We start from the raw sequence: 16,687 nt of genomic DNA, 5'->3' as shown, positions 1-16,687 counted from the left end.
GGACGCAGCCGTACACTATCTCAGTATGGAGATGCTGCCCATACACAATGCATTACGTATGGCCAGCGCATCACACTCAGCTCATACTAGGACTGCGTATGCTACGCAGACACAGAGCATGCTGCAATTTATTTCTCATGTATATAGGTACACAGTGTCCACACGCAGGTGACAATACGCCCGTGTGAGTAAGCCCTAACAGAGGACTAGTGATGTGACAATGACATGCTGGGATCATACAGACGGGTGAAGCAGCTCTTCCTCTGACATCACCTTGTATGCCTAGCCTAAATGCGAGTGGTCCTACTACTGCCCTGCCTGTACCCTCTGCTGGTGCCATCCCTACAATGATAGACATACACGCTGTGCCACATCTGCTCTAAACCATCATTCCACTAACTATATATGGCAGACCTGAGTCTTTCCAGTAATAGGCACTTTGCTTAATACTTCACACCCCAAGAAGAGATGTGCACCCCCTCTGCATAAAACCAGACAACAACATTATGAGGACAATCACATGCACGAAACACGTAATGATGGGGCCGGACTAACAAACAGGAACTCTTGAGAATGAAGTTACCCGACACGACCCCCGGGGACCATCTGTCGCAGCAACACAACCCTACAATAGTCAGTGACCACTGACATTTCAGGGGGACACAATCTTCCACCACAGGGAACACCATGCATAACACGACACAAATGGACCGGACCACGACAGTAAATGAGCGGCACACAGATTGTCAGAGAATGAGCGCCATGGTGGGCAGGAGGCTGACCAGTAACACAATCTCCCCGCTTACCTTCCCCTGACCTGCTGGACATACGCAGTATATGGCGCACCTAGAATAAGAGCGGGAGGGGGGGCCCTGTATATTGCATTTACACAATTACATAGAAACAAAGGTAAGGACTTGCAGCCCCATGTCACCTGCAGAACAGTGAGAGCCGGAGGGTCCGGAACGGTCATGTCGCCACAAAGCGACTGCGAATAGCAGGTTCACTTCTTTACAAGTACAAGTGGTGGCATCTTACTGGACTGCAAAATCTTGAAAGCAGCCATGAAGGCAGCTCCCTCCTACAAGCGGTCAGTCCTCCATGGTGGTGATGGATTGTATCATGCAACAAGCACGCTCCACCTGTACAATGCCGCTCCGGTAAGCGCCGACACCAAGGAAGATTGGTGCACAATAGCGAGAACCAAGTCTAGTGGCTATCCACTAAGGAAGCTGGGCTGACACAACACCACAAATACACAGATAATACAACAACACTGTGTGTGTAGGATCTGCTGGGCCTGGATGCTGTGTGCTCGGGTGCGGATGTCACATATCATCATGTATGGCTAAAGCTTGCTTTAGGTAGGGGGAAGTAGCCTGGTGAAACTGCTGCCCTATTATTTAAAAGGGGAACAATAAGCTAAGGACATATATGCAAGGATCCTGAACACAGCAGCAGTACATTTCAATGGGGGTCGGCGTACTATCCTATTATAAACCAAACCGCACAGAGTTGTGTCCATGAAGTAAAAAATAAAAATAAAAAAATTAAACCCCTTACTGGCCAGTCATATGTGATTTTATGACAGTCACTAAGGGGCTTTAGACTGGGACGCCAACTCTAAGGGAAGCTGGGGCTTAGCTGTCTACTAACCGCCAGGCTCCTGCTCTAATGGTTGCAATTGAAGAAACCTGCAACCCTGGCTGTTTAACTGCTACTAAGGCAATAGCGATAGTAACACATAAGTTGATGAGCGATAGGGGCCTCCTCCTAGCACCATTGGAACTCCATGCCATGACTGTGAGGAGTCAATGGGCTGCCATGGCATCCAGAGGCCTCCAGGCGTATCCATACAAGCCAGCCTTTTAGAACCCTTACAGGGTCCAACAGCAGAGCTGCCAAAAGTGTACTACACCACATAGGTGGAGCAGCGCAGTATACTAGTGATCGAACAATCAAATCCATTAACCCCCTTGACAAACAAAAGAAATGTGTAAAAAAAAATAATTAAAACTATTAAGATACTTTATTTAAAAAAAAAAAAATTCCCTACGAACCCCCTTTTCTATGAACTAATAATAATGATCTTTTGTCATCGTCACACTGGTAATGACCATTTAATAAAAATATTTCTTAAGGAGACGGCTCAATTGGTAAAAAAATGTCATGGGTTATTGAATGCCGTGATGTAAACAATTTTTTTTTATTTAACACAAAAAATAAAAACAAAAAAAAAAAAAACCTGTTACTGTGCAAAAATAGTAGAAAAAAAAATACACACATTTGCTATTTATTTGGCATCACCAGCATCATATTGACCCAAAGAATTAACTTAACATTTACACCGTAGGGTTAAAAAAAAAAAAAAGCGCCAGAAAAGTAAAAATGCTGCGGGTCTTGGAATGTGGCAACGCAAACAGTTTTATTTTAATTTTTTTAAATGCTTTTATTATGGATGAGTAGTAATACAAGAAAAGAAAAAAAACGATATAAATGTGGCATCGTCATAATCATACGGACCCGCAGAATAAAGGGAAACATTTAATTTGTAGACTACATTGAACTCAGTTGAAGAAGTTAAAAAAAAATAAAGCTTTTTTTCTCTTCCCACCCCATTCACCTCCAAAAAAAATTAATAAAAGCTTTACCGTATGTTATATGTTCCACAAAGTGGCGCCATTAAAAAGTACAACTCATCCCGCAAAACAATAAGGCATCATACGGCTAGGTCAATGAAGAAAAAAAAATTAGTTTTTGAATCGCAAAAATGAAAAATAATTGCCCAGCTAATTAGGTGCAAAAAAGGTTGGTCACAAGGGGTTAAAAATATACCAGCAGCAGCAGCGCAGTCCTCACACTGACTTCATGCAGGGTACAGGATGCCCTGCGCTTGAAAAAGACCCAACATAGGGTTCCTGCCCTCTAGTGACTGATGCCTACACCCCTGGGACATGAGACCATTGTTTGGCATAGAACCACCCGAAGGTTGACCCAACAACTATCACACAAGAGCAATAGTCATTTTGTGAATGGAGGCGGAGCGCACAGAGATCTCTTCCAGCGATACGTCTCTATTCACTATGAACAGGCAGTCTTTCAAAGATGAACAACTTCCTGTTTACACTGAGCGAGAACTTGCTCACGAGTCAGCTGTAACAGAGGCTAGTGACTACTCGGCGATTTCTCACTCCGCACCCTGTTGGGTCCCCTGTTTATACAGCACGACTATCGCTTGAAATCCCTGTGTGTCTGACAGTGGGTAATCGGCACAGCAGCCAACAGACTTTCGATGTTGACATTATACAGGGCAAAGGCGGGCAGCGTTGCAGGATAGGTCCCTGCAGAGACCGCCGGATCTACAGCAGTACTGATAACTTGGTGGCACCGCTCTCTGCTACTGCACTACCGCCTTAGGTGTTGGTATAGAAATGTATATTCTTGTATGTTAACCAGCTCTACTCACTTTGATTCGTCATAGGGCGTCTTGCAGATGCAGTAGAGTTTATTGTCTTTCTTGCTGTCTTTTGAGGTAGAGGAAATAATTTTCTTCTTTTTCGACTTGGAAGGAAAATGCTCCTTTTCCTCTTCTCTCTTCCGTTTGTGGGAAGAAGTGGGAACAGAGGTGGGGGAAGTGGGTGACGGTCTCTGTACAGGAGGAGGTGGTGGTGGTGGTGAGGGCAAGGGGGGCGACGGTGGAGGTGGGGGAGGAAGTGCAGCAGCGGCAATCTGAACTCGCTCTTTCTCCTTCTTAATTTTATGCAGATCTTTCTTCAGCTCCTCCTGCAAAAGATCAGAAGATTCATGATATACATTTATTGTCAGTAACATCCCTCCCCTTTGCGATTGTAACAATGGTATAAGATTACAATATCAGAGCAAAAAGAGAATTTATTGTGGAGAACGGACCCTTGTAGGGAGGCTCTAGTACCCTGTTGTACCGCTTCTAGCTTGGATACAAGATGTGATACAGGTGGGCATGGAGGCTCTAGTACCCTGTTGTACCGCCTCTAGCTTGGATACAAGATGTGATACAGGTGGGCATGGAGGCTCTAGTACCCTGTTGTACCGCCTCTAGCTTGGATACAAGATGTGATACAGGTGGGCATAGAGGCTCTAGTACCCTGTTGTACAACCTCTAGCTTGGATACAAGATGTGATACAGGTGGGCATGGAGGCTCTAGTACCCTGTTGTACCGCCTCTAGCTTGGATACAAGATGTGATACAGGTGGGCATGGAGGCTCTAGTACCCTGTTGTACCGCCTCTAGCTTGGATACAAGATGTGATACAGGTGGGCATGGAGGCTCTAGTACCCTGTTGTACCGCCTCTAGCTTGGATACAGGATGTGATACAGGTGGGCATGGAGGCTCTAGTACCCTGTTGTACCGCCTCTACCTTGGATACAAGATGTGATAGGGCAGGCATGGAGGCTCTAGTACCCTGTTGTACTGCCTCTAGCTTGGATACAAGATGTGATACAGGTGGGCATAGAGGCTCTAGTACCCTGTTGTACAACCTCTAGCTTGGATACAAGATGTGATACGGGTGGGCATGGAAGCTCTAGTACCCTGTTGTATCACCTCTAGCTTGGGTACAAGATGTGATACGGGCGGGCATGGAGGCTCTAGTACCCTGTTGTACCACCTCTAGCTTGGGTACAAGATGTGATACGGGCAGGCATGGAGGCTCTAGTACCCTGTTGTATTGCCTCTAGCTTGGATACAAGATGTGATACTGGCGGGCATAGAGGCTCCAGTACCCTTTTGAACTGCCTCTAGATTGGATGCAAGATGTAAAACGGGCACCCATAAAACCTGGCCCACCACGTTATTTTTTGTGGCCTGCGACGGCATCCTGATGCAGAAGGACCGAGACTCCACTTTCCACAGAGGACACAGCAAGAGATTGGCAGAGGGGGTGGTGCCAGCACAGACAGTGGGTGCCATCTTGGATTCTGAGCTATGGTGCACTACTACACTGTTCTGTCAGCAACTTGCAGGTGGTGTCACAGCTGTGACAGCCCTATCCGGGCACCCTAGACACCCTTCAAGATAGGAAATTCGGTGCTAGAAGAGGTGGAAAGGGGGAAAACCCTATCATAGCATATAGAACTCCATAGCCATGTTAAAGAGTAGTTACATTCACACTGGTGTATGCAGTCGTGGTCCGTGAAATAGGCAGCGCTTTCACAGACCACAAATAATATGTGTACTCACTGCGTATCTGGACCTGCATTCATTTTGGTTTTTATTTTGCATGCAAATTCACAGACAGGAAGGAAGGAAGGAAGGAAGGAAGGAAGGACAGACGGACCCAAATATTCCTCCTGGCTCCATGTGTAAATACACAGTGAATACTCAAGTACTATGTGTATTCACTGCATATTTACGTGATTGCATTGACTTTAATGGGCAATTTTGGTCTGTGATATGGACCAAAATAGTACATGTTGCGATTAATTTCCCATAAAGAACACGTGAAAAACGTATATCTGAATATCCCAAATGCAAATCAATGGTGTTTAAACTCCCCATTTTATGCGCGTAAAAAATATGCTTTTATATGGAGCACAAATACACCAGTGTGAATGAGCGCTAATAAATGACCCTTGGAAGGCAGCCATAATGCTGATGTGGCCCGCAGTGAAAATGCGTTTAACACCGCTGCTCTAGATCGTGTAAACTTGTCGGCTGTTGAACTTAGTGTCCCACATGGTCCCATACATGTTCTATTGGTAATAAATCGGGCAACTAGGCAGCCACGGAAGTGTGACAATGTTGTGGGGGCTTCCTGTGACCCCCCTTTGTGTGTGCGCCGAGCAAAATCCTGCTGGAAACCTCTTAGAAGCGGCCGTACAAGTAATGGGTGCTGTGAGACCTAATGTCCTTCAGCCAAGCGCCTGGTAATGGTTCCGACAGACACCCGGGTGTAATGATGGCGCCACCTGTCTCTGGATGGATGACAACAAAACAATTGGAGCTGCTGGTGCTTGTCTTACGATCACAGGATCCTCTCTACCGGTGGTCTGTAGGGGGCGCCCTGAGTCCGTTCACTTTGTGTGCCCTTACACAACCACTGGTCCCAACACCTCCCAACAGTCTGGTCAGACGCTCCTCTCTACTGGTTGCCTGTAGGGGGGGTCCTGAGCCCGGTCACCTTATGTGTCCTCACACATCCACTGGTCCCAACACCTCCTAACAGTCTCGTCAGACGTTCCTCTCTACTGGTGGTCTGTCGGAGGTCCTGAGCCCGGTCACCTTGTGTGCCGTCAGACATCCACTAGTCCCAACACTTCTTAACAGTCTGGTCAGATGCTCCTCACTACTGGTGCTCTGTAGGGGGCGTCCTGAGCCCGGTCACCTTGTGTGCCCTCACACATCCACTGGTCCCAACACCTCCCAACAGTCTGGTCAGATGCTCCTCTCTACTGGTGGTCTGTAGGTGGCGTCCTGAGCCCGGTCACCTTGTGTGCCCTCACACATCCACTGGTCCCAACACCTCCCAACAGTCTGGTCAGATGCTCCTCTCTACTGATGGTCTGTAGGGGGGTCCTGAGCCCGGTCACCTTGTGTGTCCTCACACATCCACTGGTCCCAACACCTCCTAACAGTCTGGTCAGACGTTCCTCTCTACTGGTGGTCTGTAGGGGGCGTCCTGAGCCTGGTCACCTTGTGTGTTCCCATTCACTGGTCGCAACACCCCCTAACAGTCTGGTCAGAACAGCCGGTGGGGACAATTCCTCGATACGACCATCCAGCTTCTCACATCCCAATAATGCGCCCCTCTCAGACTCTGGTAACGGGGTGACATCTCTTCTCTGCGTCGTAGAGGTGTCTAGTGGTCAACAAGCGCAACACAAGCGGAAGAAGAGGTCACAACACACAAGGGGCCTCCGAATGCCTTTTATAGGCCAAGGGCGGAACCATTTTTAGGGCCTCCGGTGACAAGACCGTCCATCTAATCACCACCACTCTCATCATTTACAGATTTGCTTGAGATGGAACTGTAGGACGAGGTTTGTAGCAAAAATGACAACTTCTGTAGGTGGGATTATTTTTTTTCTTTGGACCAAGAGTGTAGTTCTACTCCTAGTTAATCTCCACTCCAGCTGCCCAGACATACCTGAACATCGATCTGCAGCTCTTTGTCCAGGAGCGCCCTTTTCTTAAGAATCTCCGCCTTCAGCTGCTCCTTGTGCTTGAAGAGCAGGGCTGAGAGCTTGCTGGCGTTCTGCCTGCTCTTCTTCTGCTCCACAGTCTCCTCTCGCTTGCGTTTCTTTGCCGCCTGTTTTTCTTCCTTGTCGATCTTATCCAGGATGTATTTCATCACCTGATTACACACAATCATCCTAAAAAAAAAAAAGACCAAAAACAAGAGTCAGTTATTGTTCCCATTTTGCCCCCATCATCCTGATTCGTTCTTCAGAGAGAACAGTTTCTCGTTGGTCTGTTGATATACAACATATTGCAGATGGTGTGGGTCACTAGAATGGTCATCCAATCCCACCCGTACAACACGATGGTGCTGTCAAACGACTGTCATGACAGCTGCGTTCCCAGCCCGACTTCTCTCTTCTACTGCCCTACCCAGCTTAACTGATGGAGTTCACCCCGAAACGCGCATCTTATGCTGGTTTTTAATCCATTTAATAAAATTAGGACGTTTTGTCCAATTTCTCCATCTCACAACCTTTATTGCACCAAGATACCAGTTAAGGGACAATCAAATAAAAGCCCATTTAGACAACGATTATCGTTCAAAATTTGCTCAAAAGCCGTCTTTTGAGCGATAATCGTTGTGTGTAACTGCATTGACATTGTACCGTTTTCGTTCTCCCATCGCTCAACATCGTCTTTCAGCGTGCTGAAAGACAACGATGAGCTTTATCAGGAATTCACAGCGGGTTACAGCTGATACTATTGTTTCATCTGTATCCCTCTCCTTGAACACAGGCTAGGTCCAGCTGCGTTCTTCATACCCCGCTCGCAGCGCTCAGCTGTATATCAGCTAGGCAATCAAAGCAGGAAACAACTGGATGCAGAAGACAAGCGGCCCCTCTTGTCTTCTCTGCATGGAGCGCCCAGCTGTTATACAGCTGAGCGCTCCGAGTGGGGAATGCAGAAGACAAACGGGGCCACTTGTCTTCTGCATCCAGCTGTTCTCTGCTCGGAGCGCCCATCTGTCAACGTTTGAGTGATCACCTTGCGCTGTAAATGGACACAACGATTATTGCTCAAAAGACATCTTTTGAGCGATAATCGTTGTGTCTAAATGGGCATTAACTATGTATAAATACATTGTATGGTGCCATAACAAAAAAAGGCAACTTTTCCAACAAAAACAATCCTTCTAATGGTTCTATGGACAGAAAAAAAAGAAGAAGAGAAAAGAAAAAAGTTATGCCTTCGGGAAGTTAGGCGAAAAAACCCAAAATGCAACAAATTGGCCATGTCAAGGAGTTACATTTTTGCCGGTTACTGAACACACAGGCGTTGTACTAGAAAGAACAAGTGCGTTGTACCGCTGGTTTTCTTCTCTCTCCACTGGCGTCATGGTCTTCTTCTGCTTCAAGTGCTCAATGACGGCATTCTGCTTCATCACGACCTGCAGGGCAGAGAGCGATCAGTTTCCCTACACGACATTGGACCAATGACACATCAAACGTGGGTTTTTTTAATCAAAATGTCAGTTACTTCTATTTCCCACCCATATCACAGGTCACGGGGGAAAGGGTTTTCTTTTAAACAAATCAGGTTGTATTTTAACATCTACGGATGTATCAATTTAATAAGAACTTATTCTGAGAGAATTTCATATACATTTGTTCCTTTTTTAATGCAGTTCTTTGTTGGTAACTGGCGGAAACTCCTTTACCCGCCCCCTTTCATTCTATCATTCTGTTTGTAATGTCTGGTTTTTTTCAATTTCCCGTCGAAAGCTCAAGTTCTAAGTCTGAAAGGTGTTCACCAAAAAAAACCATTTGACCTATAAATGCTCCACGTTGTTCCTCCTGGGATCCATAATCCTGCACCATTTGAATGCTAATCACTCCGTCTGAAACCACCCCAACTCTATAGATCATCCATTTGTTGTTCTGCTCCATCCCTAAGACGCTGGTCACAGGGAGTTTTTCCGACATGGACTCTGCAACAAAATCCCCATCTTTTTACTATTCCAATGAGTTCAAGAATGAGCATGTCCATCTATGGGGCTAATCCGTGTGCAGATCTACAGAAGCCACAAGGTTTTTCATTGAAATCCACATCTGATTTTTCCGATATGTATTTCTAATTGTATAAATGAGGCATTACAACGGGACTTTATTAAGTTCAGACGTCACATGATCTCTCTCTGGTGCAAGCGCTACAGCCTATTTATTGCATCTACCCAACCGGTAGAGACAGAGATTATCAGTTGAAGGGGCATCGGTATAGGTGGTAGCCTATGATTAATTCTAGGCTACCAACCAACCCATCTATTTGCATTCAATCCCTGCTTTTAAGCCAAAAGGGATGAGTAGCTTATAAATGAAAATCAGACTGGTTGCTAATATTAGCTGCTATCTATCTGCACTTTATATATGATCTCTCTATATAAAATCTACCTTTATAAGTAGCAGAGATACATCTTTTGAACGCTGTCTACTTATAAGGAAGAGAGAGAATATATTTAAAGGACATCATTACTGGGGATAATTTATTATGATCCCTGATAACCATCAACGGTTTTATCCGGTTGCGCCCGTCCCCTGTGGACAATTACATTAGCTACAGGAGATGAGCAGTACATGTGATGGGTTACAGACATTAGGAATTGTCCTAGACTATTGACTGAATATAAATCTGATACATCAAGCTGAGAGAACTTGTGCTTTGGATTTAACATCTAATGGTGATATATTGAGGTGACACCTATAAAATCAGTCACCCAAAACACCGTTCTAATAGGAACATATATTATCTGCCTGCAGCTCATTAAAATACATTTAATCAGCAACCACTGACAAGTAACCGATATCAAGAGGTGCCACTGGAAATAAATGTGTCTGCCTGGTACAGCAATAAGGATAATGAATTGTTAACCCTAAAAATAACACACACTACTCTACTGTGACCCATTTGGCAACAAGACTAACTAAAAACGTCCGATTGATCTGTGGACATAGAACAATAGGTGTTGAAATAGATAATGACATTGACATATAAAAGAGAACAACCTGATATAGAATTATCAGTGGAAATTACTGATTTTAGGTCACTGATAATAAGTGCCTTACCCCTCCAAATATTTAATTGTTGGCGTAAGTCACTACCAACAGATATCTTACCATCCCTGGACAGGGGAAGATAACAGGAGATGAGAGAGTGGTAAACAGAGAAGAATCTCAACAATATAGAGCAGAGATTCCACTACACTGTCCATTGTGATAGAGCAACACTTACCACCTCATCATTCGAGCCCTATTGATTTTAATTAATTTTTGTGTGTGACTGAGGTCACATATGAGAAAATAAAAGTACCCTTTTAATTATTTAGAAACTAATAAAAGTTAAGTTTTATGATTTGTGGTCCTTCGGTGACAAATACCCAACCGGTCGTGCAGCGATCTGCAACTACAAGTGACTGGGGTCCGGCTGCAGTTCCCTGCACAACTGGTAGGCAGCGGCGCCTCTGTTCAAGGATAACGACACCAGCGCTACAGCCCCTTCATTCTCACAATCCGTGGGGATCCAAGAGGTCACACTTCCACCGGTCATTAAAAGGAAGATCTCATGTCATTTTGTAAGATGGGAATACTCCTTATGCCGTTCACCACAACACTACACTCCTGTCCTTCACCCTGGACCACAATCATGAGGCTCCGATTTCCACCCTCAAATAAGACGACTATAACCCCTGCACCAATCAAAACTTTGCAAACCTGGATCTCACCTGCTTCTGGATGATCTCGCTCTGGTTGGTTCCTTGCAGGGTTTGTTCTCTCTTAACTTCTTGCTGTTTCTTCTTACTTTGCTGTTCTTGGATCTGCTTTATCCGCTGCAGATGCTCCTGGACACTAGATGCTTGCACAGTGACAACATTTTGAATTTGGTGAGTCTGTGCCGTTCCTGCCTGCTGGATTTGGAAAGGCAACTGCAGTTTGATTTGCTGAGGAATTCCTCCTTGCTGAATCTGAGCCATTACCTGCGGAGGAAGATGGGAGAGAACCTGCATTTGTTGGTGGAGCTGGGGCACTGTAATAACCTGTGTCTGAGCCGGTTGGATCTGCACTTGTGCCCGCGTTGGAGACTGTACTTGGTTCGCTGGCTGGATGTGCTGCTGAGGCTTTAACTGGGATACAGCCTGGAGTGGTGGTGATTGAATGTGGAATGATGCTGGCAGAGTCATCTGGATTGAGTGATGCGTTTGACTTGAATTGGGTGGCAAAGTTTGAACTTGGGGTCGACTCAGGAGCTGAGGTTGCACTGAAGGCTGTGACGGCATCTGGACAGAGACTTGGGGCATGTGAGCAGCATTTGTGGTCTCTGAGGAAAGCGGGCCCTGCACTGGAAAGATAGTCTGCTGGGCCATCTCTGGCAGTGTTAGGGGCATGCTGGATGCCGCAGCTAGTTGCTGTTTCAGCTGTCCATCCTCTGAGGTACCAGTATGGTGAGATGCTTGCGACTGTGGCGGATGAATCAGGGAAGTGGGCAAGGTCAGATCAGAGGTCTGAGGTGGTAACATAAGAGGGTCTGTACATGGAGGCAGGGTCTGTGAAGACTGGGCTGGAGCGAGAGCTGGAGGAATGGACTGGTTGTTATGAACCTGAACTGCAGATTTCTGTTCACACGATGAAGATACTAACAAGGTAAAAAAAAGGAAAAATTATGAATTCAGAAGCTATAATGAGCAAATCTTTTTTTTTAAAATTCGTTTTATTTTGAAAAAAAAATGTGATGCATAATACAGAATGAAGAGAAACTTTGTTAGGTACATCCTTATTCACATATATATTTTCCGTTATTAAACCAATACAAATCTTGTTACAATATTTCTTAAGTTTCTTAATAACAATAAACTTTAAAACTTTTTTTTTAACTGATTCTGCTCTGTCTTGTTTCGGTCTTGGTAAAAAAAAACGAGAAATGTGAGTCTGCTGGCGTTTGTTTGGGGGGGGGGGGGTCGGGCCTGGAGGCTCATTCCATAGGCAAAGTAGAGTGGGAGTCTAACCAAGTCCCCCATATTTTCCGAAATTTGGCCGGGCATCCTCGGTTTTGGTATATAATGAGCAAGTCTTATTAGTCCAAACTAAACATCTGATCAGTAGGCAGGCCGGCCACATACCTGCAGTGGAGCTGGAGGTGACAGCTGTGCTGGCTGATGTGGAACCCGGAGGCAGCGGAGTAAACAGGAACCTTTGGATGGTACCATTTGGCATTGCAGCTTGCATTAACTGCTGACCGGGGTTGGGAATTACGGTGACACCTTGCGGTATTAACTGCAGCTGTCCAGTGGTCTGTCCTTGACCCTGGACCACAACCGTAAGGCTCTGGTTTCCACCCTAGAAAAATACAAGTATTATCAAATAAGACGACTATTCCCCCTGTACCAGTCAAAACATTGCAAACCTGGATCTTACCTGCTGCTGCTGGGTGAGTTGTGTCAGCTGAGCCATGGTCAGTTTCACCTGTCCCTGCTGAGGAGGTCTTGTAGCCTGCGGGGTGGTGGCCTGTGGCTGAGCTTGTTGAACTGGTGTGCCCACCTTAAGCCCTCCACTGGAAACTGTAGTCCCTAGGGGCATAGTAGTGGTAACAGGCTGACCCCTTATGATTTGCGTTACTACTTGCTGAGGTTGACCTAAAAGACATGCAGGTAAAAACGAAATGGGGTACACAATACAATGCTAGCAATCGCTACAGAATCTGTTCTACTACAAAACCAGATCACAGAAACCCCTTACCAGACTGCAGGATCCCTTGCTGCACCATGAGCGGCGTGCGCATAACGGGCTTCCCAACAGAAGACTGCTGCAAGGAAGGTGTCCGGATCACGGTCATCGCTGGCCGAATTTGTGCGCCGGCAGTAATCACCTACATCAGGGCAGAGAAGTGGCGAGTCATTAGTGTGATCGCTGGGTTTATTTCATGCATCTGACCTGGGATCTCAAAAGCTAACAAGCAGCAGAACATGAACACTAATAGTCATAGATGCTTCTAGGAAGTAAAACTCAACTTCAGGCCTCATTCACGCAGTATACATCTGATATGCTATTATTTATAAGCACCTGTTGGGCTGTCGTAGTGGTGCAAGTAGTTCCCATGTTGCTGGGCCGAATGGAAACAGTCGCTGTCCGCGGCTGGAACGTTGTAAAGGTTTGCTGCGCTCCTGTGGTGGATGGTATTATGCCCAACACCTTCTGCTGCACCTGGACAACACCTGAAAGGACAGAGAAGAATTGTATGACATGACAGACCCACAAAGGAATAAGGTGGAAAAACCACACTACTTCCTTGTCCCTACCTCCCTGTGACGAGGGTACATTCACTGCTAATATCTTGCTATTGGCTGGAACAGGCAGCTTAGTGAGGACCTTCCCAGTCACAGACACTGGACTTCCACTTATTTGGAAAGTTTGGCCTGAGGTGGTGATAGATGTGGCGGATGAAACATCTGTGTTCGAAGCTACAAAACACAATGTATCCGACAGTTATTTGCCGTCACTAAATTGCAGCCAGTAAGGTCTAAAATGACCACAATGACCTACAGTCCACCTGACCGCAGAACATGCACTTAGACACTATTCTATTTAGTCTTCCTCTTTCCTGTCGCTTTTATAAACTAAACTTTTTCTATAAAACAAAGATAAGTTGTTTTTTTTTGGGTTTTGAGTACTCACCGCATCATAGTATGTAAGGCTGAAAAAAGACAGATGTCCATGCAGTTCAGACTATTACCCCCCAATGTTAATCCAGAGGGAGGCAAACAACCTATTGAGGCAGAAGCCAATTTTCCCCTGGATCACCGGCCCTTCGGAAGTAATCAGGGACTAGAATATCAAATAATTGTAACACTCAAGAAAGGCGTCCCGGACCCCCTTATACTCTTTTAGTGGGTTCCCCATCCCCACGTCCTCAGGCAGAGCGTTCCATAGTCTCACTGCTCTTACTGTAAAACCCTTTCCTTGTTGAGTTCACTGGGAGACACAGCTTCTAACAGTTTATACATGGTTAGTCTGTTTTTTACTTGGGTTATCAGGTCTTGTTTGATGGTATACTTGTCTCTGGACACCGAATTATTATTGTTTTTACTTGCACAGGGTTTCCGGACCAGCAGTTTGGTTTGAATGACAAAGTCAGAGAACCCTCAATCTTTGAAAATAGTGATTTCAACATGCCATACCATTAAACCCTGGTGGAAGAGAAGTCCTTGGGAGAAGAGACTTGAGCTGAAGAGCAAGTATGTAAGGAAGGGTCTGCCAGAAGAGAGACCACTTTGATATACCATGTCCGACCGGGCCAGTATGGAGCCATCAATATGGTGGTGATGTCTTCCAACTTCACCCACTTCAGAATTCCGTGAATGAAAGGCAAAGATAGATACACATAAAAGGAGACTAAAGTGGTCTAATGGAGCAAAAAGTATGTCTGCTGTGTGAGCCTCGGGATCCCAAACCTGGGAGGTGAAGCCAGGAATATTGCAGTTGAACCTGGAACGTGATCCGTGATGCCCAACCTGGCACAGATTAGGTCTAAAAACTTGACTCCTGGGTCAACTCGTTTATGACTGAGATAGTTGGCATCCCATTTGTTGACGCTGGGGATGTGGACCGCTTTGTTCCCCAGTAGTTTAGATAAGATATAGCCATGGTCTTGAAAATGGACAGGGAAGCCCACAAGGCTGTCCAATGTTATAGGCACAGAAAAAACGGCCCGAGTTCCAGGATGTTGATGAGATGGGACGTCTCCTCCCAAACTACAGATCCTAGCGCTGTGAGATTTCAGAAGGTTTCCCCCTAACCATGGCATCTGTGGAAAGGAGAAACCAGCAGAGGGGAAGGTAGTAGCAACTGAGTACTATCGTCAGGGAGTAGATCCAGCACAGGAGGGAGCGCTGGACTCCCACAGGACACGCATACAAAACCAGAGAAAGGTTGGAGCCCCCGACCTCCTTTTAAAGGGAGAATGGTTCATACTGAGTAATGACAGCCTTTGCTGAAAGGATGTCAAATGACAGCCCAGAAAATGTATCTACTAGAAAGGGTCCAAAAAGGATTTGGGATAATTGAGGACCACCTAAAATTGGGTTACAGTGCTCAGGATAATCTGAAGATTGGCAAGATTTTCCTGTCTGAATGGAGCCTTCACCATGATATCATCCAGATAGGGTATATGACTGCAACCCCCTGGAATGGAGAAGTACAATCACCACGGAGAGCACTTGGGCCATCACCGAGGAAGCAGTTGCCAGATCAAAGGGAAGTGACACCGTATGTAATGGATATATATAAAGTTTATTGGGAAATGTAGAACAAATTACAGACTCGATATACAATAAAATAAAGTGGTAAGGAGTAATGGGGAAAAGTTAAGAAAGGAGGGATTGGAGAGAGAGAGACCGGGCAACGGGCAAAAGAAATATGACCCCCCCTCGAATGCAACAAAAAATCTAACCCTGAATCAATAAAAGAAAACAGCAAGAAGATAAGCAACACGAAGACCAAAGAAGAAAACAAATATACGTTACAAGAACTGTTATTATTGTTTACGACACAACACTGTGTTCATTCAGAGACAGTTTACCCAAAGAACAGAACGTTGAGAGAGAGATCTTAGGGGGGATGGGGGAGGGAGGGGGGTGAGGGGAAGGGGGTGGGTGAGAGGGGGAGGGGGAGGGAGGGAAGGGAAACCAAAGATTTGTTAAAAAAAATGTTTTAAAATATGCAAAAGGTGAAAAAGTTTAATAAAAAATACTTTAATTAAAAAAAAAGGGAAGTGACACAAAGTGGAAGTGGAAAGAAAGAATTGCAAAGCGCTGATGAGAGGGATTGATCCATTGCCTCCATACAGGCAATCACTGATCTCAGAGACTCCTTGCGGAAGTGGCTTGAGATCCAGAATGGGAGGAACAGAGTTGTCCTTTTTGGGGACCACAAAGACTGGAGTAGTATCCTGGAATTCTTTGATCTGGAGGTACAGGCACAAGCACCCCTTGCTGAAGGAGCGTCTCCACTGTCTGAAAAAAGCAGGAGCCTTGGACGAGTAGGCTGGTAAAAACAGTTTGGAGGAAGGGTGAAAAACTCAAAGTGGTAGTCAGAAAGGACTACCTCTCAGAACCAGGCATTTGAAACCTGAGAAAACCCAACAACCTGAAAGGTTCCAGCGGGGGCTGTCCTTCATGCAGTAGCGGTCTTATCACAGCCCAGTTTGGAGGACTGACGACGAGATGGAGTTGAAAGAAGGCTTGGGCTTGGCTTCCAGTTGAGTGGGATGGCGAGAGCTGCAGAAGTTGGTGAAGTTATTAAAAGAGCGAAAACAGGGGTTTGTTTTCCTGAAAGGGCCGGAGTGCCGAATCCTATTCTGGGGCAGATGTGAACTCTTAACACCAGTCACCTCCAAAATATTCTCATCCAATCGTGTCCTGAAATGTCAAGAACCCACAAAAGGTAAAGCCATTAAAGAACGTTTGGAGGTCATGCCTGCTGACC

General features: G+C 45.7%; 1 protein-coding gene across 1 annotated transcript in view; it reads right to left on the bottom strand.

Annotated features, from left to right (window-relative positions):
- The window catches only part of BPTF (bromodomain PHD finger transcription factor), a 73,884-nt gene that overhangs the window by 8,602 nt on the left and 48,595 nt on the right, over window positions 1-16,687 (bottom strand). The window contains exons 20-28 of the mRNA XM_066585992.1: window positions 13,504-13,665; window positions 13,268-13,419; window positions 12,944-13,073; window positions 12,623-12,840; window positions 12,328-12,544; window positions 10,936-11,843; window positions 8,525-8,607; window positions 7,126-7,351; window positions 3,467-3,783 (exon numbers count right to left, since the gene is read on the bottom strand). Of these exons, the coding sequence (XP_066442089.1) occupies window positions 3,467-3,783; window positions 7,126-7,351; window positions 8,525-8,607; window positions 10,936-11,843; window positions 12,328-12,544; window positions 12,623-12,840; window positions 12,944-13,073; window positions 13,268-13,419; window positions 13,504-13,665 (2,413 nt within the window). The remainder of the gene's footprint in view (window positions 1-3,466; window positions 3,784-7,125; window positions 7,352-8,524; window positions 8,608-10,935; window positions 11,844-12,327; window positions 12,545-12,622; window positions 12,841-12,943; window positions 13,074-13,267; window positions 13,420-13,503; window positions 13,666-16,687) is intronic.

Source organism: Eleutherodactylus coqui, chromosome 13 (assembly GCF_035609145.1).
Source record: "Eleutherodactylus coqui strain aEleCoq1 chromosome 13, aEleCoq1.hap1, whole genome shotgun sequence".
In the NCBI taxonomy this organism is placed as follows: Eukaryota; Metazoa; Chordata; class Amphibia; order Anura; family Eleutherodactylidae; genus Eleutherodactylus; species Eleutherodactylus coqui.
This window is presented reverse-complemented; position numbering and strand designations above follow the sequence as displayed.